Source organism: Bufo bufo, chromosome 6, assembly GCF_905171765.1.
Source record: "Bufo bufo chromosome 6, aBufBuf1.1, whole genome shotgun sequence".
NCBI lineage: Eukaryota > Metazoa > Chordata > Amphibia > Anura > Bufonidae > Bufo > Bufo bufo.
The window spans coordinates 344,820,049-344,848,038 of NC_053394.1; the positions used below are offsets into that span (position 1 = coordinate 344,820,049).

The 27,990-nt window shown below is 42.6% G+C and overlaps 1 protein-coding gene across 3 annotated transcripts in view; it reads left to right on the plus strand.

Annotated features, from left to right (window-relative positions):
* Window positions 1–27,990, plus strand: part of LOC121005271 (BPI fold-containing family B member 4-like) — a 126,739-nt gene that overhangs the window by 48,687 nt on the left and 50,062 nt on the right. For all 3 annotated transcript variants that reach the window (XM_040437903.1, XM_040437905.1, XM_040437904.1), the window contains 6 exons: window positions 4,716–4,859; window positions 6,234–6,297; window positions 7,027–7,087; window positions 7,553–7,644; window positions 7,907–8,092; window positions 26,615–26,668. In XM_040437903.1, the coding sequence (XP_040293837.1) occupies window positions 4,716–4,859; window positions 6,234–6,297; window positions 7,027–7,087; window positions 7,553–7,644; window positions 7,907–8,092; window positions 26,615–26,668 (601 nt within the window). The remainder of the gene's footprint in view (window positions 1–4,715; window positions 4,860–6,233; window positions 6,298–7,026; window positions 7,088–7,552; window positions 7,645–7,906; window positions 8,093–26,614; window positions 26,669–27,990) is intronic.

A 27,990-nucleotide genomic window follows, 5' to 3' on the forward strand; every position in this document is an offset into this window, starting at 1 on the left:
CCCTCTTTGTTATTAATATAATAGCCCCCTCTTTATTATTAATATAATGGCGCCCTCTTTGTTATTAAAGAGGGGGCCATTACATTAATAATAAAGAGGGGGTCATTACATTATTAATAAAGAGGGGGCCATTATATTAATAATAAAGAGGGGGCCATTATATTAATAATAAAGAGGGGGCCATTATATTAATAATAAAGAGGGGGCCATTACATTAATAATAAAGAGGGGGTCATTATATTAATAATAAAGAGGGGGTCATTACATTAATAATAAAGAGGGGGCCATTATATTAATAATAAAGAGGGGGTCATTACATTAATAATAAAGAGGGGGCCATTACATTAATAATAAAGAGGGGGCCATTACATTAATAATAAAGAGGGGGCCATTATATTAATAATAAAGAGGGGGTCATTATATTAATAATAAAGAGGGGGTCATTATATTAATAATAAAGAGGGGGCCATTATATTAATAATAAAGAGGGGGTCATTATATTAATAATAAAGAGGGGGTCATTATATTAATAATAAAGAGGGGGCCATTATATTAATAATAAAGAGGGGGCCATTATATTAATAACAAAGAGGGGGACATTACATTAATACTAATGTATTGGCCCCCTATTTATTATTAATATAACGCCCCCCTCTTTCTAATTAATATAATGGCCGTCTCTCCCCTCCTCTCACCTAATTACACAGGGTGGGACTCTGCACTCAGGGACAGTCACTGACTCAGACTGTCACTCACTCTGGGTCGCTTGAATCACTGCCTGGCCTGGAGTCTGGACTTCAGTTCTGCATCTTCATTCAGGCTCCGGCTACTGGCTCTGCACTGCCTTTCCCGCCTGGAAGGTGGGCGGAGCCTATCGGGAACTGCCGTGCATGCCCCGTCCCCTCTCCCCTCCTCACTCTGCTCTGCAGCCGGACGCTGTGTGAAGACGCTGGCGGCTCACTTGGGGGGGGGGGGCATTTTAGTTGGGGGGGGGGGCACATGGGGGGGCACAGCATGATGTAGGGGGGGCCGTGGCCCCCTCTGGCTCCCCCCTGGCGACGCCACTGGGTCTATAACGACATTCCAGCTTGACTAGTGATAGATGGAGATTGGGGGGGCGTTTTGGAAAGTAATCCTTGCCAAAGTAAGTGCTGCAATGAGGGTGCACGAGTTAAGCTGGTTTCCATTTGTACCCATTTTTTCGCGGTGTCATTAATCCACCAACTTTTGAGTTGGTCGAGCACAGTAGCTTGGTAATAGGTAAGAAGGCATGGACATCCCAGTCCCCCCAGTTTAACAGGCTTGTATAAGATATCAGCCGCTACTCTCGCCCTCTGTTTTTTCCATATAAATTGTAATATAAGGGTTTGGAGTGAGGCAATATATCAGCGGGGCACAATGACAGGCAAGTTCCTAAATAAGTACAAAATCTTTGGCAAAAGAAACATTTTGGACGCAGCAATTCGGCCCATCCAGGAGAGAGGGTATTGCGAATAGGCCACTATGTCATTTTTAATTTGTGCAATGATAGCGTTGTAATTAACAGACTGCAGGTTACTTAGGGGGAATGTGAGGGTTATACCTAAGTAAGGAATACTTCCTTCGGCCCATTTGAAGGGGAATTTAGCTGAGATGGCACTTTTGGTATCTAGCGAGAGCCACATTCCTAGTATAAGCGATTTATGAGAATTAATTTTATAGTAGCTCACCCGACTAAACTGATCAATGATATCTGAGACAGCTGTTAAGGAGGTTAAGGGGTCTTTAACTGAAATAATGACATCATCCGCGAAAAGGCCTATTTTGTGTTCTGTTTCACCAATAGTAATACCTTTAATGTTTGGGGATAACCTGATTTGGTGAGCTAGAGGTTCCATCATTAGTGCAAATAGAAGGGGAGAAAGGGGGCACCCCTGTCTTGTGCCATTAGTGATCCCAAAGGGCGCGGAGAGGGCTCCCGAGGAATATACTCTGGCTGAGGGTTTGGAATATAACACTAAAATGGAGGATAGAAGCCTTGGTGGAAAACCAAATTTGCCCAGTACCGCTTCAAGGTAGCCCCAGTGGATCCGGTCGAACGCCTTCTCGGCATCCAATGATAGAAGCAGAGAAGGTGCCCGACGTTCAGGCACCACCGACATGATATTTAAAAACCTACAGGTGCCATCCACTGTCTGTCGGTCTTTGACAAACCCGACTTGATCAGCGTCAATTAACGTTGGGAGAATATTTGTCAAGCGGGTCACGATCACCTTAGCGTAGATTTTTAGGTCTGCGTTAAGAAGTGATATTGGCCTAAAATTGGAGGGAACATCTGGGGATTTCCCAGGCTTCGGCAGGGTGACTATCAATGCATTTAGCATTTCTTCAGGTAGAGAGCCTGAGGATGCAGCATCATTAAATAGCCTTGTTAGGTAAGGAACTAGTAGGTCTCTATGAGCCTTATAAAATTCATTGGTGAGACCATCCGGCCCAGGTGACTTGCCAGTTTTCAGGGTTTTAATTGCTGCAGAGATTTCCTCCGGAGAAAAAACAGAGGATGTGTCTAGCTTTTGACTGTCTGTCAATGAGGGTAAATTTAGATGGTCTAGAAATGTTTGTATAGAGGGCAGAGAAGGTTGAGGCGTGGAGGTGTCAGTTGAAAGATTGTACAATGATGCATAATACTTAGCAAACTCATCAGCAATGCCCTTTGGATCAAACACCCTAGACCCATCAACGCAGGATAAGTAAGAAATTCTGTTTTTGGCACTGCCCGACTTCAATTGTTTAGAAAGTAATGCCCCTCCTTTATTACCCTGCCAGTAATGTTGAAGCTTCCTTAGCATCAAGTCGTACTGATAAGAATTTAGTTCATGCAGACGGGATTGTATTAACGTAATTTCTGCTGCTCTAAGAGGCAGGAAGGAAGACTTATTTAAGCGGTGCAGTTCAGCTAGCCTGGATTGTAATTGGAGTGACAACTGAGTTCTGCATTTTTTATCATAGGAACATTGCTTAATAAAATTACCTCTGAGAGTCGCTTTCATAGCACACCACAGAATACCTTCAGAGATTTCACCAGTATCATTTTCCTTAAAATAATTGTGCAAACACTGAATGGTTTGAGGTGAGTAACGCGGACTCTGCAGGATAAAATTATTAAGCCTCCATATGGAGTGATGTGCAGAAGTGTACTGTTCTGCTATTTCAATTGAAATGGGCGCATGATCTGACCAAGTAATGGTATAGACTTCTGAGGAGGCTACGCAGGGCAGTAATTGCCTGTTGACCAAAAAGTAGTCGATCCTAGTGTACACCTTATGGGCAGCAGAAAAAAAGGTGAAATCACGCTCAATGGGGTGTTGGATCCGCCAGGCATCATACAGATCATGTGATTGTGTAAGTTTAGCCATTGCCGATGGTTCCCTAGCTCCAGTTGAGGAGGTAGAATCCATAGAAGGCCACAACACCGTATTGAAGTCCCCCAACACAATGAGACGTCCCTTCTGAATTTTAGCCACTTTACGCAGAAGAGAGGTACAAAAGGCAGAAGGACGTTGATTAGGCGCATATAAAGAGACAATTGTATATTGAACATTGTTAATAAGGCCTATCACAATGACAAATCTCCCACCTTTATCCGCCTCAACCTTTTCTACTTGAAGTGCAATCGAATCTTTGAATGCAATGGATACCCCCCTTTTTTTCCTCCCAACTGCTGGTGCCGAGAATATATGGGGAAAATTTTTGTGCCTTAGGCTACATTCACACATCCGTGGAGTGCTGCGGACCCGCAAATTGCGGGTCCGCAACACACCAGCCCGTCACCTCTATAGAAATGCCTATTCTTGTCCGCAAGCTGTGGACAAGAATAGGACATGCTCTATCTTATTGCGGAGCTGCGGACCCAAAATCGGGGCCGCGCTCCGCAATTGCGGCTGCAGACAGCACACTGTGTGCTGTCTGCATCCATTCCGTCCCCATAGAGAATGAATGGGTCCGCACCCGTTCCGCAAAATTGCGGAACGGATGCAGACACATTTTGCGGACGTGTGAATGGAGCCTTAATCTAGGAACATCAACAGGTAATAAGTGCGTTTCCTGTACGCAGAGTATGTCAGATTGAAGGGTGCTTAGTTTCTTTCCATAGTAAAGACCGTTTGAAGGGGGAGTTTAACCCTTTAGCATTAAGTGAGACAATCTTAAATACCATGGGGAGAAACTGTTGAGGGTGCGTTTAGCCGTAGTATCTTATGCGAGAAAATCCCATATCGTATATGCACAAGAATCATCATAGGAGAGGCGGAGTATACCTGAGAAGATGTAAATGTGGCGCTATAAACAGATAACAGATTTGGCCTTTTAAAGGCATGTAGTCCTAAAATTTGGATCAGCTGAAAAACAGCCCGTTTCAGTTTAATCGTTATTTTCAATTAATTGAATGCTCAAAAAATGTTTTGTCTCACTCTCATTTCTTCTTGTTGCATGTTGAAGCTCTACTTGGAACCTTGTTAAGATCCAACAATGTAAAATATGATTTTTTGCCATTTTTCAAGTGGTCTTAAACTTTTGATCAGGATTGTATTTGATTATCCTGCAATGGTCAGTTCAAAATGGAATGGCACATTTCAAATATTTTAATATCAATTTTAAAAATTATGGTAATAAAAAAAATCATTTATGGTATATAACTTTTCAGGCTATGGAATCCTGTTTTAATGTGATATTTTAAGCCTTCTAGGGTTTCTTGATATCTTGGTGGAAGTAAACATTACAGCAAGAACCAGACTGACACAGGAGTCTTCAGGAGTTCCCCGCTTGGTTATTGAAGATTGCCAAGCACTACTTGGTGGAATAAATATCAGGCTACTAAGAGGGTGGGTGACATTAGGTATACTTTCTTCCAAAAGTCTCAGTGTAAAGTTTCAGAAAAACTAAGGAAACTTGGGGAACATATACTAAGCTAAATATGTCTGTCATAGAAGGCATTGAAAACTGGACACATGCATTTCAGCAAACTTAGGTGCAAATTTATTAAGACCAATGTTTTAGATGCCGGTCTTAATAGGCCCCTGTGCTGGCGATGGATCACCATGTAGAGGCGCCAGACTCTACATAACTGTGGCGTATCCACCACCGATTCTAAATGTAAGACAGCTTCCTTGTTGTCTAACATTTAGACCATTTTCTACACCTAAACCATATGAAGAAAATTATGAATGAGATGGGCCCACTTTTTTAGACCTGGCATGAGCAGAGAAGAAGTCTCAGATTCTGTCGCAACATGGTGTGAAACAGAATCTGCTCCAGATATACACCACAAAAGTGGCATATATCTGATTGTAAATCACTCCTTTAATATGTGTTTTACACTATTTTACAAATCGCTAGACAGTTTTGAAAAATGTATAGAAAAGGAGGCATGGTTTAGTACATTTGGAAAATGTGCCTAATTTATTAATAGATTGCAACCATTTTTTGGACAAAATAATGTCCAGTCTTGAGCTAGCCCAAGGTATAGTGTCTAGATGGTGTGGACTACTAGTCCTGCAAAACTCCTTAACTCAATGGTGACTGTTCACCCGCCTGAACAGCCTGCCGGACTCCCCTGCCGCTAATGTAAAAGTAGCCTAACCAGCACATATACTGCTGCAACTACATACACCCATGGCCTACAGCTCACTTCACAGTCCAAAGCCATTGCCATGCACCACCATATACTGAAAAGTGGGCCAAATTTAAGTGTGTTCCATTTTGATAAATTTGGTGCATCTTCTGTCTGTCTTGTCTAAGGGTGGATTTACACATCAAGATAATCGGGCAGAATGGGAATGAAAGTTCCTGCGATCGTTCCTGAGAATCAATCTGCCTATGTAAAAGTACCACAGATCACCCGATGAACTAGCGAAAAGCTCATTCATTGGGTGAAATGATCGTTAGTGCAAGCACCTAAATTATCGCTAATGGGCAGCAGATTGTGCTGTCTAAACAGTGGTCTGCTTCCAAGAAACAATGCAGCTGTATGAGGATGAACAATCGCAATAGTGATCACTCATTCTCACACTATGATGGTGATCACTGCATGTAAATGCAGCAGTCACCTCCACTGAACGAGCAGCCGATTGTCAGGAAGGAACTCTTCCTTCCCGACAATCGGCTTAAGCTCTGCAAGTGTAAATGCACCTTAAGATTAGGTTGTCATACTTTTAAAATAGAATTAGTAAATCTGCCCCATTGTATTTTCATGACAGATTACTTTCTGGAATCCTGGATGGGCTTCTCACCAACCTGCTTCGAAATATTTTACCAGGAGTGGTATGTCTCAAATTAAGACATTATCTTTCATCTTTACCTACTGGAAAAAAATAAAGTACTTTACAAAACTTGTACATGGTCATCATGGGATTTATTCACCTTGAATAAAAAGTGGGTTAAGATGGTCAAGACTTGACGTGTAAGCTGAACAGAAAAAAATAATAATTCTGAGACAGTAATAGACATTAAAGTCCTCCAAGCTGGACATATCATTGTCTGCTTTCCATAATGTTCAGCCCACGGCTTTCAAATATAAACATTAACAGAATGTAAAAACTAGGAGCCTAGTCATAGGGACCTCCAGCATTGCATATACCCTTCCTTACCTTTCCTCACGGTTCGACATATTCGTGCTCGTTGGGCATAACACAAAAGTCTTTTTAACAAAACCACATATTTCTGGATGTCTTGAGCCAAAAGGAATAGTAAGGATGGACCCATATGTAATTTAAATAATACTGACTAGGGAAGGAGGGAGAATTGTGTAAAATGGATTATAGCTTGGATAGGGTACATGAAAAGTTGAAGTAACGGAATGTGATCATGTAGGATCCAAAATTTATAGTAGTACTTTTCACAAATATGCTCTCATTGACACCTGTAGTATAAGCCTATTTTAATTCACATTTATGCACCAAATTTAGTTGACACACACAAATAGCTGTGTAAACGTATAAGGTGAAATTACCATCAATTACCCAAATATCTTATTATTATTATTCCCTACAGTTATGTCCGGTGGTGAACATCGTGCTAGATTTAACCAATGGCCTTCTTCTCACCGTAAACTGTAAGCTGACTGAATATACTGTACATATTAATCCTCTTGCATAGCAATGTTCTGCATTGACAGTACCCTTTCTGCAACCTTTCAATATGACAACCTATATGGATATGAGGTTTGTGAACAAGGATACCCCCAGAAGTCATAACCATTGACAAAGCTTACATTTTGACATTTTATGTAATATATCAAACATTTTAAAGAAATTGTCCATTTTCAACTTTATTTACTGTATCTGCCTTCCCCATACACAACTGATCATTGGGGTTCTTACTGTCACCAGGGTATAGCTATTATAGGTGGTTCTGGGTGTGGCACACTCCTACCCTCTATTACTGTAACTCCATATTGCTTTTGGGGATTGGCCTTTTTGGGGCACTACATGTCTTATGATATATTTGCCAGATAGAACTCCTTAAATTCAAATAGAATGAATGGACTTTTGACAATATCATTATTATTTCTCGGCAGCATTGGTCCCCCTTGGATTGATTGGCAGTATTCAGTACACGGTATCGAGTCTTCCAATAGTGACCGGACAGTTTATTGAATTGGATTTAAATGTAAGTTAGATCACAGTTAAACTTTCCAGAGTTCAATATCAATTTATGATATTAGAAGCATGATAATTGAGTTTATAGCCATTCACATGATCCAAATGTCTATTGAAAGAAATGCCATATGGGGGCAAAACTTTAGGACACTTATTTCAAATAGCATTGGTACATATAGTATGAATATAGTAAAGGTGTTAACTTTACTTAGTATTCAAGTGGAATACAGAGATACTTTATGCTCTTCTAATGGTCTTTTATTTTGCCTTAGACAGTGGTAAGCCAGCTGGGTGGTGGCCTTATTGATTACCCTCTTGGCCACAAGGAGCAGATTACTTTGCCACCAATGAAGGAGGCATCTGAATCCCAGCTTGGTCTCTCTGCCAATTTCCTGGGATGTGTTTTAACTGCTTTGCAAAAAGAGGGCCTGATGGACATTGAAATATCAAGTGGAGATGTAAGTACAATTAGAAATAATGAACTTTAAAATAATTCCCAATATTATTGTACTTGCTTCTTTACAAGTAGACAAGATGTTGATTAAAAGTATGCAGGCCTTATGGGAAAATCAACCCCATCCATTATAGCACTGCGGATATCATCATGCAATCTAAAAGCCTACAGATGTGTCCACCCTTAGCTCGAATTTGGTTAAGGACTCAAATTCTTCAAGACACAAATACAACATAATATGGTGACATGATAAAAGAAAAATTGGCAGAAAGCAATTCACAACACAACTACTGAGTGGATGCACATAGATACAAATAAGATTGACATCTCTTGGCAAAATATAGCAAAACAATGTAAAAAATGAGCAGAAAGTAAGGGTAAGGAAAGGCATATCTGTTCATACTTTGTGCAGATGTAACACTTTAAGGGTCCATTCACACGTCCGCACTTTGGGTCCTGATCCGTTTCGCAATTATGCGGAACGGGTGCGGACCCATTCATTTTCAATGGGGATGGAAAAGATGTGGACAGCACACAGTCTCATGTCTTATTCTTAGGGTCCATTCACACATCCGTGTGTGTTTTATGGGGATCCACGGATCCGCAAAACACGGACACCGTAGACAAGAATAGGGCATGTTCTATTTTTTTCAGGAACGGAAATGCGTACCGGAATTGCGGACGTGTGAATGGAGCCTTATTGGGCATTTCTATTGGGGTGCCGGCCCAGTGTTTTGCGGATCCGCAAAACACTGCGGACGTGTGAATGGACCCTAAACGGATACAGGGTATGAACAATCAGTTGCTTATATACTTTCTTGCCATGTGCCAAAGAAAAAACACCTGAAACAGTGCAATAGATTGCACCTACATGAAACCTAAATTATTTATGGTGTTTTTTTCACTCATGTAATAGGTTTCACTTATGTAATAGGAGATATTTTCCTAAAATGTGTGCAGCTAATTACTTATTTAGCAAGACATAATTGAAGGTCAAAGGAGAGCAAAAAATCCCACTTGGGATCCTCTCCTGTAAGTGTTAAAACATAACCTTTATTCCAGAAGTAATTGTAATGACACTACCTGCTATTAGGAGGATTCCAAGTGGAATTTTTTGGTCTCCTTTGATCTTCAGTTTTTTTACAAATGAAAATAAAAGCTGAATATACAACACACCTAAATGATCCTAAAAGTATTTATTTAGCAGGGCACATCCAAAGGTGAAATCATAAAATTAACTGGAGATCCGGACGTAAGCTATAGGATGGTGGAGTAGTAGACAGTTGTGGAGGTGCTCATAGTTGGTAGAACTGTACCAACTACAACTCCTGTCTCAATAAAAATATGAAATAGTATATATTTTTATTATTTAATTTATGTTTACAAATGTTATTCATAAAACAAATTATGTGTTATGCTCTATTAATATAATGCCCTTAATTTATAAAAAAAAATAAAAAAAAATAAACAGAAATAGGATCTAGCAGTGATAGAAAAACCTTCACCTCTCCTTTGTTTAGTTTCCCTAAGGCCACTGTCACTTAGTCAGTATTTGTAAACCAAAACCAGGAGTGGGACCTACAGACAAAAAGTATACTGGAAAGATTTTTGAGTCTTCTGTGTTTTGGATTCACTTCTAGTTTTTACTTCAAAAGACTGATGAAAAGTACTGGTCAAATACTGAGCATGTAAAAGTGGGCTTAAACCATCTTCTTGCTGCTGCTCCAAGGCCCCTAGTGTAAATGTCTAAATGTGTGCTACACATGCTCAGTAGTGAGGCTCCTTCTCTGCAGACCAGACAAGGAAATTTGGTACTGGGTGTGCCTGCTGTCATCATAGCACTGTTATTACTAATTATTATATGTGAACCATTTATATTTTAATTTATCGGAATTGGCTTATCGTCTCCTTGGCCCTGATAAATTACATCTAATTTTTTATTTTATTTTATTTATACACTTATGTGAAAGTTTTTACATCATTATATTCAAACAGAACTGTAAGTATATAAAGATAAAAGCAACACAGTTGAACATATATTCACAAGCATCCCATTTTTAGATTCTGTATCAGATCAGGCACGTGTGTTTAGAATATCATTTAAGACATGACCTTGGAGGAATCTTCAGGGTGTTGAGATACTTCAGATGTTTTATTTACACCACGCAATTTATACATTTTCAAAAAGACAAACCTAAATGAAAAGTAAGCACAAACAGAAAATCCTCTAACATCATCTCTTATATATATAAAAATGAGTTTCTGTCTGTCTGGACGTCTGTCTGTTCTCTTTGCGCGACCAAACGACTGGACCGATCACCAAATTTGGCACACAGGTACATCAGGTCTCCGGGAAGGTTTTAGAGATATTTCAAAAAAATCAACTGCATTAGCCAATAGAAGCCTGCAAGTCCCTAACTGCCATACACATGGTCACATGTCCCTTATCAGCCAATAGAAGCTCGCAAGTTCTTTGAAGCTCGCAGGTCCTTCGTCTCCACATAAAGTAAGAGGATGATGAGATCTGCACACCCTATGCAGTGTTGGGTGCCCACGGAGGACGATAAATCGTCTCGTATCAAAGTAGGAAATTCGTGACACCAGACTCAATTAATGCTTTTTAATTAGTAGATGTTTAACATCATATCATATATATAGTGTATAGTACATCTGGATTGGAGCATATGAATTAAAGTCGTAGAGTTTGTACCAACGTTTCGGCCATATGATTGACCTTTTTCAAGGGATCTATAAGAAATTATGAAAATAAGGATCACTTATAAATTCATATAATAATTGAGTAAAAAATGTAAATCATAAAAAGATAAAAAGATGAGGGTCAGGTATGTTTGTCAAAAGGAGGAAAAGAAAAGACAATTTCATAAGTATCATCTATGTAGAAGTCACAGTAGGGTAATCTCATGCAGCATACAAGCGGTGGTACAATCACCATATATCATCACAGTTAACATATATCAATGAAGGCCGTAGAATACATACAGTACAGACCAAAAGTTTGGACACACCTTCTCATTCAAAGAGTTTTCTTTATTTTCATGACTATGAAGGCATCAAAACTATGAATTAACACATGTGGAATTATATACATAACAAACAAGTGTGAAACAACTGAAAATATGTCATATTCTAGGTTCTTCAAAGTAGCCACCTTTTGCTTTGATTACTGCTTTGCACACTCTTGGCATTCTCTTGATGAGCTTCAAGAGGTAGTCCCCTGAAATGGTCTTCCAACAGTCTTGAAGGAGTTCCCAGAGATGCTTAGCACTTGTTGGCCCTTTTGCCTTCACTCTGCGGTCCAGCTCACCCCAAACCATCTCGATTTTGTTCAGGTCCGGTGACTGTGGAGGCCAGGTCATCTGGCGCAGCACCCCATCACTCTCCTTCATGGTCAAAAAGCCCTTACTTTCAAAGTTTTCCCAATTTTTCAGCTGGCTGACTGACCTTCATTTCTTAAAGTAATGATGGCCACTAGTTTTTCTTTACTTAGCTGCTTTTTTCTTGCCATAATACAAATTCTAACAGTCTATTCAGTAGGACTATCGAGCTGTGTATCCACCTGACTTCTCCTCAACGCAACTGATGGTCCCAACCCCATTTATAAGGCAAGAAATCCCACTTATTAAACCTGACAGGGCACACCTGTGAAGTGAAAACCATTTCAGGGGACTACCTCTTGAAGCTCATCAAGAGAATGCCAAGAGTGTGCAAAGCAGTAATCAAAGCAAAAGGTGACTACTTTGAAGAACCTAGAATATGACATATTTTCAGTTGTTTCACACTTGTTTGTTATGTATATAATTCCACATGTGTTAATTCATAGTTTTGATGCCTTCACTGTGAATCTACAATTTTCATAGTCATGAAAATAAAGAAAACTCTTTGAATGAGGTGTGTCCAAACTTTTGGTCTGTACTGTACATGTATGCAGGTAAATACAACTAAATATCACCTAGTATGCTATCTTATATATTATGGGGCGCCTGATGCGGTAATATATCCTGTTCTATGAAAGACTATGTTCAAAGAAGGAAGAGGAAGAGAGGCCAGCAAATGATACTGTACCTGTAGTTTGTAGATAAAGACCTCTGCCGGATGTGTACACTGTTAATGGCGCGCTGTGGTTTATAAAGGTGACTAGAATGTATCTTCTCTCGGGTGGCTACGCGCGTCCGTAATGACGTCACAATATTTAGCGCATGCGCAATGGTGTATTAGGGCAAGAGAGGGCATAGAAGTTGCCCTTAATGTGATAACTATATATTGGAACTAGCGGTGCACTAATGAGGAGAAATAATCGCTGTATCTGTATATAGGAGGCTTGTAGAAGACCTCTAGTAACTAATAAAATGTATATATATATATATATATATATATATATATATATATAATTATAGAATTATATAGTTTTCACAAGACAATTCACTTTAATGTTAACTGATCTAATGGGATGAGGGGGAAGGAAAGGGAAAGGGGAGGGGGGTATTAGGGAAAGGAGGGAAGGAAAGGGAAATGGGTGAAAAGGGGTAGGAAAGGAGGAGGAGGGGGGGGAAATGGTCTTACCCATATGTTCTAGTTCTAAAATCCACATTATCGAATCTGTGAGGAGAGATGTACAATAATCATCATTAGAGGGATAGATACATATAGTTCAACAATATTAACACTTAGTCCATTATATGTTAAAGAAAAAGTCGCATTCCTGGTTCAATCCTCTGGGACTTAATGTATCCAAGCGGTGTATCCAGTATGATTCTCGCTGTTTTAATAATAATGTCTGGTTACCACCCCTCCATGCGGTTTTTACCTGTTCTAGTACCTGAAATCTAAGAGAAGAGATTTGGTGGTTCCGTTCCTTGAAATGGGCAGGGATGGGTAGAAGTAATTGATTCGTTCTAATGGTGGACTTATGTTTCGAAATCCTGTCTCTAATGTGTTCTGTTTCACCCACATAACACAATCCACATGGGCATTTAATCAGATACACCACATCTGTGGTGTCACACGTGAAAAAGCCATTAATCGTGTAGCGTTTACCTGAGTGTGGGTGGGTCACAATGTTCCCTTTAATCACACTGGAGCACTGCGCACAATGAAGGCAGGGAAAAATGCCTGATTTTGGGGTCCGATATCTGCTCGGACCAACCCATCCCTAATGTTCTTGGAGCGTTTATAGCAAGTTAATGGTGGAGTTTGGAATTCCGATATCCCTGGATAAGCTTTTGTGAGTATATGCCAGTGTTGTTTAAGTATATATTGTATTTTAGGTGTAAGGGGATGGTATGTAAGTATACTCAGTATGCGCTTAGAAGATTGTGGCTGCGAATTAGTCTTATGTGGGGGTTTTGGTTTTGTGTAAATGAATGGTCGGGGTAACCTCTCTCGACAATTTTTTTGGTCATTTCTCCTAGTCTCTTTGCCTTAGTGGAACAATCAGTGACAATGAGTTCTACCCGTGTGAATTGGGATCCTGGTAGTGATCTCTTGGTGGCTTTTGGGTGATTACTGGTATATAATAGAAGGCTGTTTCTATCAGTCGGTTTACTATACAGATCAAAAGCTATCTTACCAACTTCGTCTTTCAGTACTAAGGTGTCCAAAAAGCTAATCTTATTGTTGTCAGTTTGCATAGTAAAACTCAGTTCAGGGTATATGTTGTTGAGATATTGGTGAAAAGATTCTGCGCTGGATATAGGTCCACTCCAGAGACAAAATAAATCATCAATAAAACGTAACCATATGTGGGCATATTGTTGGAAGAGAGAATGTGGGTACACGTATGTCTCTTCAAAATGAATCATGTATGCATTTGCATACGAGGGGGCCACATTGGCCCCCATAGCGGATCCCCGTTTCGTCTCCACATAGACACAGTTTTACACCAGGTTTCCATAACAACCCTTGTACAAAAAAAGAGCAAGGTTTTTGGGTTATTGTAGGCTCTAACTTCCATAACAACCCTGCAATTTTTCTTCTCTTCCTCAGGTCAGCTTTAAAGGGGCAGGGTGCTGTGGACGACACTGTTAAGGGAGCAGAGTGCTGTGGAGGTCACAGTTCAGGGGGAAGGTAGGGTGGCCATTTAGGTCACCCTCAAAAGATGGACTTAAAACTACGCCCCCAGGTCCCATTAAGCCACGCCGCGGATGCAGTTAGGCCACGCCCCTCCTAAAATTAAATTAAAACCCAACTTCTAGGTCCTGCTAAGCCACGCCCCCAACCCGGATAGGCCTTAGCCCCTCCCACTCAGCTGTCAGGGATTGAAAAAATGAAGTTAAAAATCAACTTCTAAGTCCTACTAAGCCACGCCTCTGATCAGATTAGACCACGCCCACTCCTCAGCTGACAGGGATTGAAAAAATTAAGTTAAAAATCAACTTGTGTCAGCTACAGAGATGGGAGGGACGGTGACTTTCTCCCTGCAGCTCACACTTAGAGTGAGCTGTTCAAAAGGAAACGCCCCTCATCTAGTTAGGCCATGCCCCCTCCCACTTCTCAGCTGACAGGGATTGAAAAAATGAAGTTAAAAATAAACTTCTAGGTCCCGCTAAGCCACGCCCCCATCCGGTTAGGCCAAGTCCCTCCCACTCCTCAGCCAACAGGGATTGAAAAAATGAAGTTAAAAATCAATTTCTGCCAGCTGTAGGGGTGGGAGTGAGGGTGACTTTCTCCCTGCAGCTCACGTTCAGACTGCACAGTGCTGCTGTCTGAGAGTGAGTTGTACAAAAGCACATCTCTATGTCCGTCCAGGCCCTACGCCAGACGGAGGACAGGGAGTCTGAAAGCCGGACTGTCCGGCCTAAAACTGAACCTCTGGCCACCCTAGGGGCAGATTGCTGTAAAGGCCACTGTTAAGGGGCGGACCCCTGTGGAGGTCACTATCAAGGGTGTTAAAGGGGAAGGCTGCTGTAAAGGTCAAATTTAAGGGGGTGGACTGCTGTGAAGGTCCCATTTTAAGGGACGGGGCACTGTGGGGGGTCAGTGTTAAGAGGTGGGGGCTGTGGAGGTCACTGATAAGGGGGCAGTGTGCTGTAGATATCACTGTTATAGTGGATACTGTCAATATCTTTTAACGACAGACACAAACATTAAATTAAATAGATTAAATATACCCGGGCGGAGCTGGGTCCTTCAGCAAGTCATAACTAAATATGACTATCCAAAATTCTTAATCAAATATTTTAATAATCTCTCTCATTCTTCTTGCCAATTACATTGGAATCTAAACCGGTCTATTATTTAGAAATATGTACCACATTCTCCTTATTTCTTCAAATCTTGTCAATTTATTTAACTGCATCTAATCTTTCCCCACATTTAATGAAATGTATCCTCGCTATCAAATCCTCTAATTTAAGAACAGAACTCTTCCAATTCCTAGCCAGGTATGTCTTACTAGATGCCAGTATATGATGAATCAAATTATTAATTTTCTTGTGAACCCTGTCAAAGTCCATTCCCTATAGACATTGTGTAACTGGGGTGAAATTGTGGCCTGATACTACAGATTTTGGGCTGTTCACGGTCTTTTATAAATAAGTAAATCCGTTAATCCTAAACTGTGTAATTGGGGTGAAATTGTGGCCTGGTACTACAGATTTTAGGGTGGTCATGTTCTTTCATCATAAGTAAATTCGATAATCCTTAATTGTGAAATTGAGGTGAAATTGTGGCCTGATACTACAGATTTTGGGGTGTTCATGGTCTTTTGTACATAAGTAAATTCAGTATTCCTTGATTTTCTAATTGGGGTGAAATTGTGGCCCGATACTACAGATTTTAGGGTGTTCAAGTTCTTTTATACATAAATAAATCCATACATCCTTGATTCTGGGGTAAAATTGCAGCCTAATACTATAGATTGTGGCATGTTCATGTTATTTTATACATAAGTGTAACGGATCTCCTAGCACCCCGAGTACCTCCGCCGATAGAAGCTCCTAGTGCTTCCCGAGGTCTCCAAGCACTCCACTTGACACCGTAAGCGCTGCAGACCCCACAAACCGCCGAAGCTTGGTTGAGGCCTCACCGTCTTCTACCCACCCTGGACCTACGACAAGGCTCCAGGCTACCTCTCCTACATCCAGAGAGCTGGAACAGCTCTTACAAGAGCTAGTAGTTATAGCCAGGGGAGTATAGCAAATCTTCAGCGTATAGCAGGGATACTCAACTGGCGGACCGCGGTACAAATACGGACCGTGGACACCAGCTGTCCGGACCCCTGCCATCCCTTCCATAGGAAGCAGCACTTTAGGCTGCTTCCTAATCTGACAGCGCACCGGAAAGAGCTGGGGCACAAGCTCCTCCCCATGCAGGCGCCGGATGGAAGGGGATGAGCGTGCTGAAAGAGACAGGGTCCTCCACATGCAGGTAACTTGTCTCTCTCAGCGCTTTCATCCGGCGCCTGCACGTGGAGGAAGCTGTGTCTCTCAGCGGCTCAGTCCCTCCTCTCCTGCAGCAGCGGCACGTAAGGGAGCTTCAAAGGACACTTACGTGCTGCTGGAGAAGAGGCTGGACATCACCACTGCCACCAATGGAATAAAGTCCACAGTTTGGGGGGGGGGGAGGGGACTGAGGGGTACAGACAAGCAGGAACACATCACTGACTGCAGGAAAGGACTCCACAGTGTCATTGTCCTGTTCCCATGTTGCCTGTGCCTCTCTCTGTAATGGTTAAATAAAGATAAGGCTCCATTCACACCATGGTATTTTTGTTCCACATCCAATCCCCATTATTGGTGGATTGGCTGCGGACCCCTTTATTTCAGTGGGGCCGCAAAGGATGTAGAGAGCACACTGTGTACTGTCTGCATCTTTTGTGGCCCCATTGAAATGAAGGGGTCTGCATCCAATCCACCAATAATGGAAGTTGGATGTGGAACAAAAATACATATGTCTGTTCTGCGGCTAGGGTTGCCACCCGGCCAGTATCTCACCGGCGAGGCCGATATTTTAGTGGCCCTGCCAGTGCAGGTAATTTCTTTATACCCACAATTTTTCTGTATGGACTGTTACTAATGAGCGCTTCCATTGCAGAGCACTTATTAGTACAGCCTTTACCTCCACCGCCACTTGTGTTAATAAAAAAAAAAAGAACTTACCTCCTCCATTTGCTTGCGTAGTAGTGAACGCACCAACTGGAAGCTCAGGACAGGAGCTCCGAGACGTCATCACACTGGACCGCAGGTCCCGTCCTCAGATTCCAGTCAACAGAGAGTGTTCACTGCAGCGCCATCAAATGGAGGAGGTAATTTTTTAATTTTTTTTGCAAAACCAGAGATGGGAGCATTATTCTTATTGAGGGCACTAATGGGGGCATTATTCTTACTGGGGGGCACTAATGGGGGCATTATTCTTACTGGGGTCACTAATCGGGGTGTTATTCTTATTGGGGGCACTAATCAGGGCGTTATTCTTATTGGGGGAACTAATGGGGGCATTATTCTTACTGGGGGCACTAATGGGGGCATTATTCTTACTGGGGGCACTAATGAGGGCATTATTCTTACTGGGGGCACTAATGGGGGCATTATTCTTACTGGGGGCACTAATGGTGGCATTATTCTTACTGGGGGGCACTAATGGGGGCATTATTCTTACTGGGGTCACTAATCGGGGTGTTATTCTTATTGGGGGCACTAATCGGGGCGTTATTCTTACTGGGGAACTAATGGGGGCATTATTCTTACTGGGGGCACTAATGGGGGCATTATTCTTACTGGGGGCACTAATGGGGGTATTATTCTTATTGGGTCACTAATGGGGGCATTATTCTTGCTGGGGGCACTAATGGGGGCATTATTCTTACTGGGGGAACTAATGGGGGCATTATTTTTACCGGGGGCACTAATGGAGGCATTATTCTTACTGGGGGCACTAAAGGGGGCATTATTCTTACTGGGGGCACTAATGGGGGCGTTATTCTTACTTGGGGCACTAATGGAGGCATTATTCACCCAACATATCCAAAAATCACCCAGATCCGAGCAGGGGTTCCCGAATTCCATGGAAGTCACATTTGGTCGACCGCAAGCATGGCTGATGAGAGGGCCCATAATCCTGGGGCAAGAGGCTGGTAGCCAGGCCCCTCCAAAACCTAGTGGCGAGGTTGGTTTTGCCACAATAAGTAAATCGATTCATCCTTAATTCTGGGGTGAAATTGCGACCTGATACTACAGATTTTAGGGTCTTCATGTTCTTTTATACATAAGTAAATACGTTATTTCATAATTGTGTAATTGGGTTGAAATTACTGCCTGATACTATAGATTTTAGGGTATTAACATTCTTTTATACATAAGTAAATCTGTTAATCCTTATTTGTGTAAATGGGGTGAAATTGCAGCATGAACTTCAGATTTTAGGGTATTCACATTCTTTTACACATAATTCAATCCGTTAATCATTAATTATGTAATTGGGGTAAAATTGTGGCCTGATACTGCAGATGTTGGGATGTTCAATTTTTTTTATACATAAGTAAATCGGTTAATCCTTATTTGTGTAATTGGGGTGAAATTGCAGCATGAACTTCAGATTTTAGGGTATTCACATTCTTTTACACATAATTCAATCCGTTAATCATTAATTATGTAATTGGGGTAAAATTGTGGCCTGATACTGCAGATGTTGGGATGTTCAATTTTTTTTATACATAAGTAAATCGGTTAATCCTTATTTGTGTAATTAGGGTAAAAATGCGGCTTGATACTACAGATTTTGGGGGCTTCACGTTTGTTATTTTTTACATAAGTAAAGCCATTTATCCTTGTTTCTCAGGTGAAACTGCGGCCTGATACTAGTGCTATTTTACACTTACAGTTATTTTACAGTACAGTATGTCAGACAGACAGGTGCTAGGGCCTTCTAAGGGAACGGGCAGTGGCAAAAATGTTTCTGAAGCTGGCAGAAGTAGCTGCCAAAGATGGAGGGGTGATAGCAGCAGTCGCAGTGACAGGCCAGAGCTGCCAGTGTCATCCAGCTGTCGTGTTTTGACCAGCAACCCAGCTGTCCTTGAATAGTTGCCTCGGTCTTCAACAACATCTCAAGTGACATCCCCATTTAGGAGTTCTGGCTTCCTCTGATACCATGCTTAGTTGGCATGGCCCTGGAACCTATGTGCCCCCACCTGCCCTGAACCTGCCTCTTTCATTTTCTGTTCCTTCTGCTCTGGAAGTATTGTAAATTGACGGTTCTGCGCCACTTTTCAGCGAAAACGAGCTTATTGAGGACAGTCAGCAGGGGAGCGTGGGAGCAGGTGTTGCAAGCAGTCAGGCACATGGCCCTGAGACTGGTTAGGGTGACATCAGTGATGTGCAGACAGTAGTAGACAATGATGCAGCTGATCGCACGTGGGAGTCGGGTGAAAAATGTGCTTCATTATCATCATCAGGGGATGAGGGTGGCAGCTTGCGAATGAAGCAGCAGCTGAGCCAGCAGGGTGGTAGTGTGGCTGTGAGTCAGCAGGGTGGTAGCAGTGTGAGGTTTGGAGCCAAACAGGCCCGGGGTAGACCGCCTGAGACTCAGGAGCCTACCAGTCTGGAAAAAACTATCAGTGCATAGGTTCACAGAGGCAGCAGGCAGTCAGCACACAGTGGTGGTGGAAAATGCCATACTCGCCATTGTGGGAATTTTTCAGCAAGTCGCCGGAGGATGTCAGCGTGGCTGTGTGTAGAATCTGTGGGCAGAAAGTGAAGCGTGGCCAGGGTGCCAATGTTGGCACCACGGCCCTGTGTCAACACATGCAGTATCACCATAAAGTGGCCTGGGAAAACTGTGGCGCTAATGTTGTTGTACAACATGACGCAGCAACCACTGCATCTCCAAGTGGCCCACAATTCCAGCAGTCAAGGCTCCACAACCTCAGCAGAACAGAGCTGTGTTTCGTTCCCATCATCTATTGGTCCTGATGCTCCTGTTCCTCCTACTCCTCGTCACTCATTTCGCCATCAATCGATCAGCAAAAAGACAACAGTATGCGAGCACTCATCCAATGGCGCAGAGTCTGAACGTGCTCCTGGCCAAGTTGCTGGTACTACAGTCCCTCCCTTTCCATGTGGTTGACTCTGCACCTTTCAGAGAAATGATGGCTTGTGCTGAGCCAAGGTGGAGAGTCCCAAGCAGTCATTACTTCTCCAAAAAGGCTGTACCAGCCCTGCACACATATATTGAGCAGAAGGTGGGCCAGTTCTTGAGCCGGTGTCCGTTAAAGTTTATGGCAGCACCTACATTTGGAGCTGTAACTACGGTCAAGGCCAGGTGACTGCACTGCCGCCTCTGTGTCAAGGAGGGCTGACCCATGCGCCCTGCATGGCACAAATCTTTAATCTGGTTGTAAAGCAGTTCCTGAAGTTTTCCACCCAACTGAAAGACATCCTGCAAATGGCCAGGAAACTGTGCATGCACTTCAGCCACTCGTACCCTGCAAAACACTCCCTCCTTGAGCTGCAAAGGCAGAATATCGTTCCCCAACAGTGCCTCATATGCAACGTTTCCACTTGTTGGAAATCCACCCTCTACATGTTGGACATACTATATGAGCAGAGGAAGACTGTGAATGATTTCTTGATGATGCAGGTGGACAGGAGCACTCCCTGTGTAACTTCACCATTTAGTGGCAGCTCAATCGTGACACCTGCCGTTTTCTCAGGCCCTTTTAGAGGGCCACTTTATTTGTCAGTCGACAGGACTACGGGATGAACAATGTCATTCCACTCCTTTACATCCTGGGGCAGATGCTGATCTGGTTGGTCACGGGACAGGAGACGTGGCACCTACATTCATGCACAAGAAATGTGTACAGAAATGGGTAGTTTTTCAGCACATGTGACAGGATAGGAGCAGGAGGAGTTGGAGGGCAATGAGGAAGGCCAAAGCAGATGAACCCCTACACACTATGGCAGTATGAAATGGAGATCGAGGCAGGGAGTCCCTCTAAATCCTTTGCGCAAATGGCCAGATGCATGCTGAGTTGAGTACGTAGTGACAGCTGTATTATGACCATTCGGTTGAGGGATGAGTACTGGCTCTCCATCATGTTAGACCCTTGCTAACGGTCCAAAATGGGGGCCTTTTTTCCACCTGCTGAGGGGAAGATAAACTCAACTACTATTGAGACATCCTATATAGTCAGTTGGCCAATGTGCAATTGCCCATCCTCACGAAGGTCTGACCGGGTGGGGGGGGGCCCTCTGTGCTCACACTCCACTGCCATTACTGCTAGAGGGGGTAGGGGGGCAGGATCAGCACCAACTCCATCAGCAGCAACTTAAATCTGGAGTCTCTAATGAGCATTTTTCTTCACCTACCTACTGAAGAAACCATCCACCTGCAGCAGCAGCAGGACATGGAGCAGAACCTGAACCACCAGGTGGTGGCATGCTTGGACTGCACCCTACCATCCCAGATCGCTTTGACTACTGGGCAGCCAAACTTGATTTGTGGCCGCAACTGGCGAGTTTGCCATGTACAATCTTTCCTGTTTGACCAGTAGTGTGGCATCAGAGCGGGTGTTTTTGTGCAGCTGGGGGCATAGCTACTCCAAAGAGAAAGACCTGTTTTTTCTGGTCAGCTGCTTCAGCCACTATTCTGATGCTGTCACCTGCCTGATGCCACACACCTGCTACCTCTGCTGCCATCTTCTCCTACTGACACCCACTCTCTTGTGCTGTTACTGCCACTGCTGCTGCCCCCACCTCCCTACTCTGTGACTGGGCCACTATGTTGACTGCTCATGCGGTTGCTACCCTCACCACTCTGTCACTGAGCCACTATGTTGACTCCTCATGTGGTTGCCACCCTCATCATTCTGTCACTGGGCCACTATGTTGACCCCTCATGTGGTTGCCACCCTCGCCATTCTGTCACTGGGCCACTATGTTGACTCCTCATGTGGTTGCCACCCTCACCATTCTGTCACTGGGCCACTATGTTGACTCCTCATGCGGTTGCCACCCTGCCAACTCTGTGACCAGGCCACTGTGTTGACTGCTCATGCAGTTGCTACCCTCACAACTCTGTCACTGGGCCATTATGTTGACTCCTCATGTGGTTGCCACCCTCACCATTCTGTCACTGGGCCACTGTGTTGACTCTGCAACGTGCCACCCCACAAGCACGATCATGTCCCAGGTTTCAGGAATGCCGAGTGGTGATGTGGCCTTAATAGTTTTATATGTGTGTCACGGTGCTCCTACCTGGATACCGTCGATCCCCAGGGTCAGGCTCTGAAGTAACAAAGGGGAGGAGGTGGAGGACAAACTGAAGTTGTAGGAGGTGTCTAGATTGATGATAGTTCAACCACTTTACTTGAATAAACTTTCATCTCGACAATATTCGGTCTTTCTCTTTGTTCCAGCAGGCTTTCGGATAAGCTGGCAGGCACACTTGAATACTCTGGTTCAGTCTGATTACTGTACTATGTAGCGGTTCTGGTACCTTTGGAGTAGGGTGCCTTTAACTGTTGACCCCTTTGCAATACTCTGTCTCTTAATCTGTAAGGAGTTGTGGTGCTCTATGAGCTGCTTCCCTGGAGGGACTCCTGCTTCAGGAGGGGGTCCTTCCCTTCACTGCTCCATCTTTCATGTCTGCTCAGCTCCACTATCGAATCTAAACTGGACTAGACTAGACTGACTGTAACTTCCTGCAACCCCTCCCTTGGTAGGAAGGACTAGCTCACGTCTGCCCAAAAGGGTGAGAATGGAATGGTAAGTTTCATTCTATCTAAAGATACTCTCTCTCTGCCAAATACACACTGCCATCTGCTGGACAACCAGACACATTACATGAACCTAACAAATAAGAGTTATACATCAATACTATTAATGCACAGTGTGGAGGATCTAGAATAAATATTTAGATGACATTTTTTGTTAGACATTAGAGACAGTAGCAGGGTGTATGAATGGTAGTGCCACTCTGGGGTACTACAACTCCTTATGTGGTTGCCATCCTCCCCACTCTGTCACTGGGCCACTGTGATAAGTACTCATGCAGTTGTCACCCTTCCCACTCCATGACTGGGCCACTATGTTGTCTTCAAATTGTTAGCCATTAGAGACAGTAGCAGGGTGTATGAATGGTAGTGCCACTCTGGGGTACTACAACTCCTTATGTGGTTGCCACCCTCCTCACTCTGTGACTGGGCAACTGTGTTGACTCCTCATGTGGTTGCCACCCTCCCCACTCTGTCACTGGGCTACTATGTTAACTCCTCTTGGTGCTGTTGCCACCCTCTGTGATGGGGCCACTAGTGTCGCTGTTTAGCCTTGTTGACATTAACATTTATTTTACCCTTCTTCTGATCTGTCAGAAGGGCACAACAATGAAAAACAGAACGGATCCTGACTTTCGACAGGTTCTGTAGAAATCCATGTGGAATCTACCAACAATGTAAAAGGAATGTGCTCTTTCATTCTATAGAACAATCTTGGGCCACTGAACAGTTCTTTATACCTGACGCTAACATTGACCTGTAAAGCTGAGTTTACACTAGAGTTATTTGGTCAGTTTTGGTAAGTGACCAAATAAGTGAAGTGTGAACTGATTCTAAGAGTGACGCCTGTCAACTGCCTGTCATACTGACGCACAGTAAGGCCTCTTGCACACGGGCGAGATTTACGCGCGGGTGCAATGAGGTGAACGCGATGCACCCGCACTGAATCCGGACCCATTCATTTCTATGGGGCTGTGCACATGAGCTGTGATTTTCACGCATCACTTGTGCAGTGCGTGAAAATTGCAGCATGCTCTATTTTATGCGTTTTTCACGCAACGCAGGCACCATAGAAGTGATTGGGGCTGCGTCCGTATCGACCGGGGCTATCGCCGCGTCTGTATCGACCGTCTCTATAAAAATATCACATGACCTAATCCCTCATATGAACACCTTAAAAAAAAAAAAAAACGGTGCTAAATAAACCATTTTTTGTCACCTTACATCACAAAATGTGTAATAGCAAAAGATCAAAAAGTCATATGCACCCCAAAATAGTGCCAATCAAACCGTCATCTCATTTCGCAAAAAATGAGACCCTACCTAAGATAATCTCTCAAAAACTGAAAAAACTATGGCTCTCAGACTATGGAGACACTAAAACATGATTTTTCTTTTGTTTCAAAAATGATATTATTGTGTAAAACTTACATAAATAAAAGAAAAGTATACATATAAGGCTACTTTCACACTAGCGTTCGGAGCGGATCCGTCTGATGTTTCATCAGACGGATCCGCTCCGATAATGCAGACGTTCGCATCCGTTCAGAACGGATGCGTCTGCATTAAAACTTAGAAAATTTTCTAAGTGTGAAAGTTGTCTGAGCGGATCCATTCAGACTTTACATTGAAAGTCAATGGGGAACGGATCCGCTTGAAGATTGAGCCATATTGTGTCATCTTCAAGCGGATCCGTCCCCATTGACTTACATTGTAAGTCTGGACGGATCCGCTCGCCTCCGCACGGCCAGGCGGACACCCGAACGCTGCAAGCAGCGTTCAGGTGTCCGCTCACTGAGCGGAGCGGAGGCTGAACGCTGGCAGGCGGATGCATTCTCAGTGGATCCGCCTCCACTGAGAATGCATTGGGGCCAGACGGATGCGTTCGGGGCCGCTCGTGAGCCCCTTCAAACGGTGCGCACGAGCGGACACCCGAACGCTAGTGTGAAAGTAGCCTTAGGTATCACCGCGTCCGTATCGACCGGCTCTATAAAAATATCACATGACCTAACCCCTCAGATGAACACCGTAAAAAATTGAAAATAAAAACTGTGCTAAATAAACAATTTTTTTGTCAGCTTACATCACAAAAAGTGTAATAGTAAGCGATCAAAAAGTCACACACACCACAAAATAGTGCCAATAAAACCGTCATCTCATCCCGCAAAAATAATACCCTACCCAAGGTAATCGCCCAAAAACTGAAAAAATTATGGCTCTCAGACTATGGAAACACTAAAACATGATTTTTTTTGCTTCAAAAATGAAATCATTGTGTAAAACTCACATAAATAAAAAAAAAGTATACATATTAGGTATCTCCGCGTCCGTATCGACCAGGTCTATAAAAATATCACATGACCGAACCCCTCAGATGAACACCGTAAAAAAAATTTAAATAAAAACTGTGCTAAATAAACCATTTTTTGTCACCGTACATCACAAAATGTGTAATAGCAAGCGATCAAAAAGTCACACGCACCCCCAAAATAATGCCAATAAAACCGTCATCTCATCCCGCAAAAATCATACCCTACCCAAGGTAATCGCCCAAAAACTGAAAAAATTATGGCTCTCAGACTATGGAAACACTAAAACATGATATTTTTTTGCTTCAAAAATAAATCATTGTGTAAAACTTACATAAATAAAAAAAAGTATACATATTAGGTATCGCCACGTCCGTGACAACGTGATCTATAAAAATACCACATGATCTAACCTGTCAGATGAATGTTGTAAATAAAAAAAATAAAAAATGGTGCCAAAACAGCTATTTCTTGTTATCTTGCCTCACAAAAAGTCTAATATAGAGCAACCAAAAATCATATGTACCCTAAACTAGTACCAACAAAACTTCCACCCTATCCCGTAGTTTCTAAAATGGGGTCACTTTTTTGGAGTTTCTACTCTAGGGGTGCATCAGGGGGGCTTCAAATGGGACATGGTGTCAAAAAAACCAGTCCAGCAAAATCTGCCTTCCAAAAACCATATTGCATTCCTTTCCTTCTGCGCCCTGCCATGTGCCCGTACAGTAGTTTACGACCACATATGGGGTGTTTCTGTAAACTACAGAATCAGGGCCATAAATATTGAGTTTTGTTTGGCTGTTAACCCTTGCTTTGTAAAAGTTGAAAAAAATTAAAATGGAAAATCTGCCAAAAAAGTGAAATTTTGAAACTGTATCTCTATTTTCCAATAACTCTTGTGGAACACCTAAAGGGTTAACGACATTTGTAAAATCAGTTTTGAATACCTTGAGGGGTGTAGTTTCTTAGATGGGGTCACTTTTATGGAGTTTCTACTCTAGGGGTGCATCAGGGGGGGGCTTCAAATGGGACATGGTGTCAAAAAAAACAGTCCAGCAAAACCTGCCTTCCAAAAACCGTATGGCATTCCTTTCCTTCTGTGCCCTGCCGTGTCCCTGTACAACGGTTTACGACCACATATGGGGTGTTTCTGTAAACTACAGAATCAGAGCCATAAATATTGAGTTTGACAGAGTATTCCGGGTTTAACAATGACCAGACTACGCCATGTGGTCGCACCTTAATAGTAGTTGTCAGCCAATGGATGTTCACCTTACAGCTATTGAAAGTGCATGTTTATTGTTTTGATGGGATATGTTACTGCTGAAAACATCGGATGGCTACCATTTTCATAGACAGAAAACTGACAACAATATGACCATTTCAAGTGAGAAGCTGTAGGTCACCAAAGATAATGGCGTAATGTTATTAAATATCATATTAAAATATCATATTCAACACTAATTCACTGACTTATTGCAACACACAGGTACCTGGAGTTCCACCACTTACAACAACTGTTATCGGTGGAGTAATTCCAAAGGTAGGAAAAAACTGCAATATTATAAATGCTCCCCCCCCCCCAATGCGATAGTGTATACTTCGAGCTTTCTATCCTCATGGTTTGAAATTACGAATGGAACCCGACAAGGGTGTCCCATGTCCCCTCTCATTTTTGCTTTCATCATGGAACCCCTAGCAGAAAGCATTCGAAGCTCACCTGAGATCACTGGGATTAAATCCCGAAACGTTACTAATAAAATTAGTTTATTTGCAGATGACACTATTTTGGTCTCATCCAATCCCTCCCAAACCTTCATTGCAGCCAGTTGTATTATTAATCGCTTTAGCGGAACCTCCTATTTCAAAATTTATGTGAACAAATCACAAATATTACCGATGAATATAGACATTAAAGTACTCCGAAATTTGAAAACAAAATATTAATTTCAATTGGTCAAAACAGACTTGCCATATTTGGGAACAGTGCTCTCTTATCCACCATCCACATGGTTCCAAACTAACTATCTCGTATTATTAGAGGAGGTTAAGAATAAAATATCCTCCTTGAGGTTGTTTGGCATCTCATAGTTGGGAAGGATTGCTGTGGCCAAGATGGTACTTCTACCAAATATTCTATATATTTTCTCAATCTGCTATATCCAAACCTTGCAAAACTTGCTTATGCGGTTTGTGTGGGGTGGGAAGAGACTGAGGGTCAAGGTGGACATCCTGTTTTCTCATATTCATCAGGGTGGGGTGAACTGCCCATCTCTGTCTTTATACTATAAATCCGTGATACTGGCCCAACTGAAACAATTGTGGATTAGAGATGTCTCCAAAAATTGGGTTCAGATTGAGCATGGCCTATTAAGGGGACATAGCATTCACACTTTCTTATGTTCCCTTTATATTTTGGGTTCTACAACAATTTTCCATACTTAACATCCCCGATCTCAGTTGTGATACGGCTGTGGACTAACCCATCCTTTCATAGATGTTTTGACACCATAGAATTAATGGATATCCCTATATCTATTGTTGAGTTGTTTGTTCCTAACTTCTCAGCATCACTCTGGTCTGAGAAAGGCCTCCACTTCTTGAAAAATCTGGGTTTTCCTACTCTACATCAATTCCACATTTTAGCTGCCAAACATAACCGGCCATCCTCAGTGTACTTCCAGTACATGCAACTTAAACATATGCTTAGCTTTGGGTTTAATCCCATTGCGCAATAGTGATGAGCGGCAGGGGTCATATTCGAATTCGCGATATTTCGCAAATATTTTGTAGAATATTCGTTGAATATTCGCAAATTCGAATATTTCTTATATTCTACGATTTTTTTACTCGAAAAATCAGCAA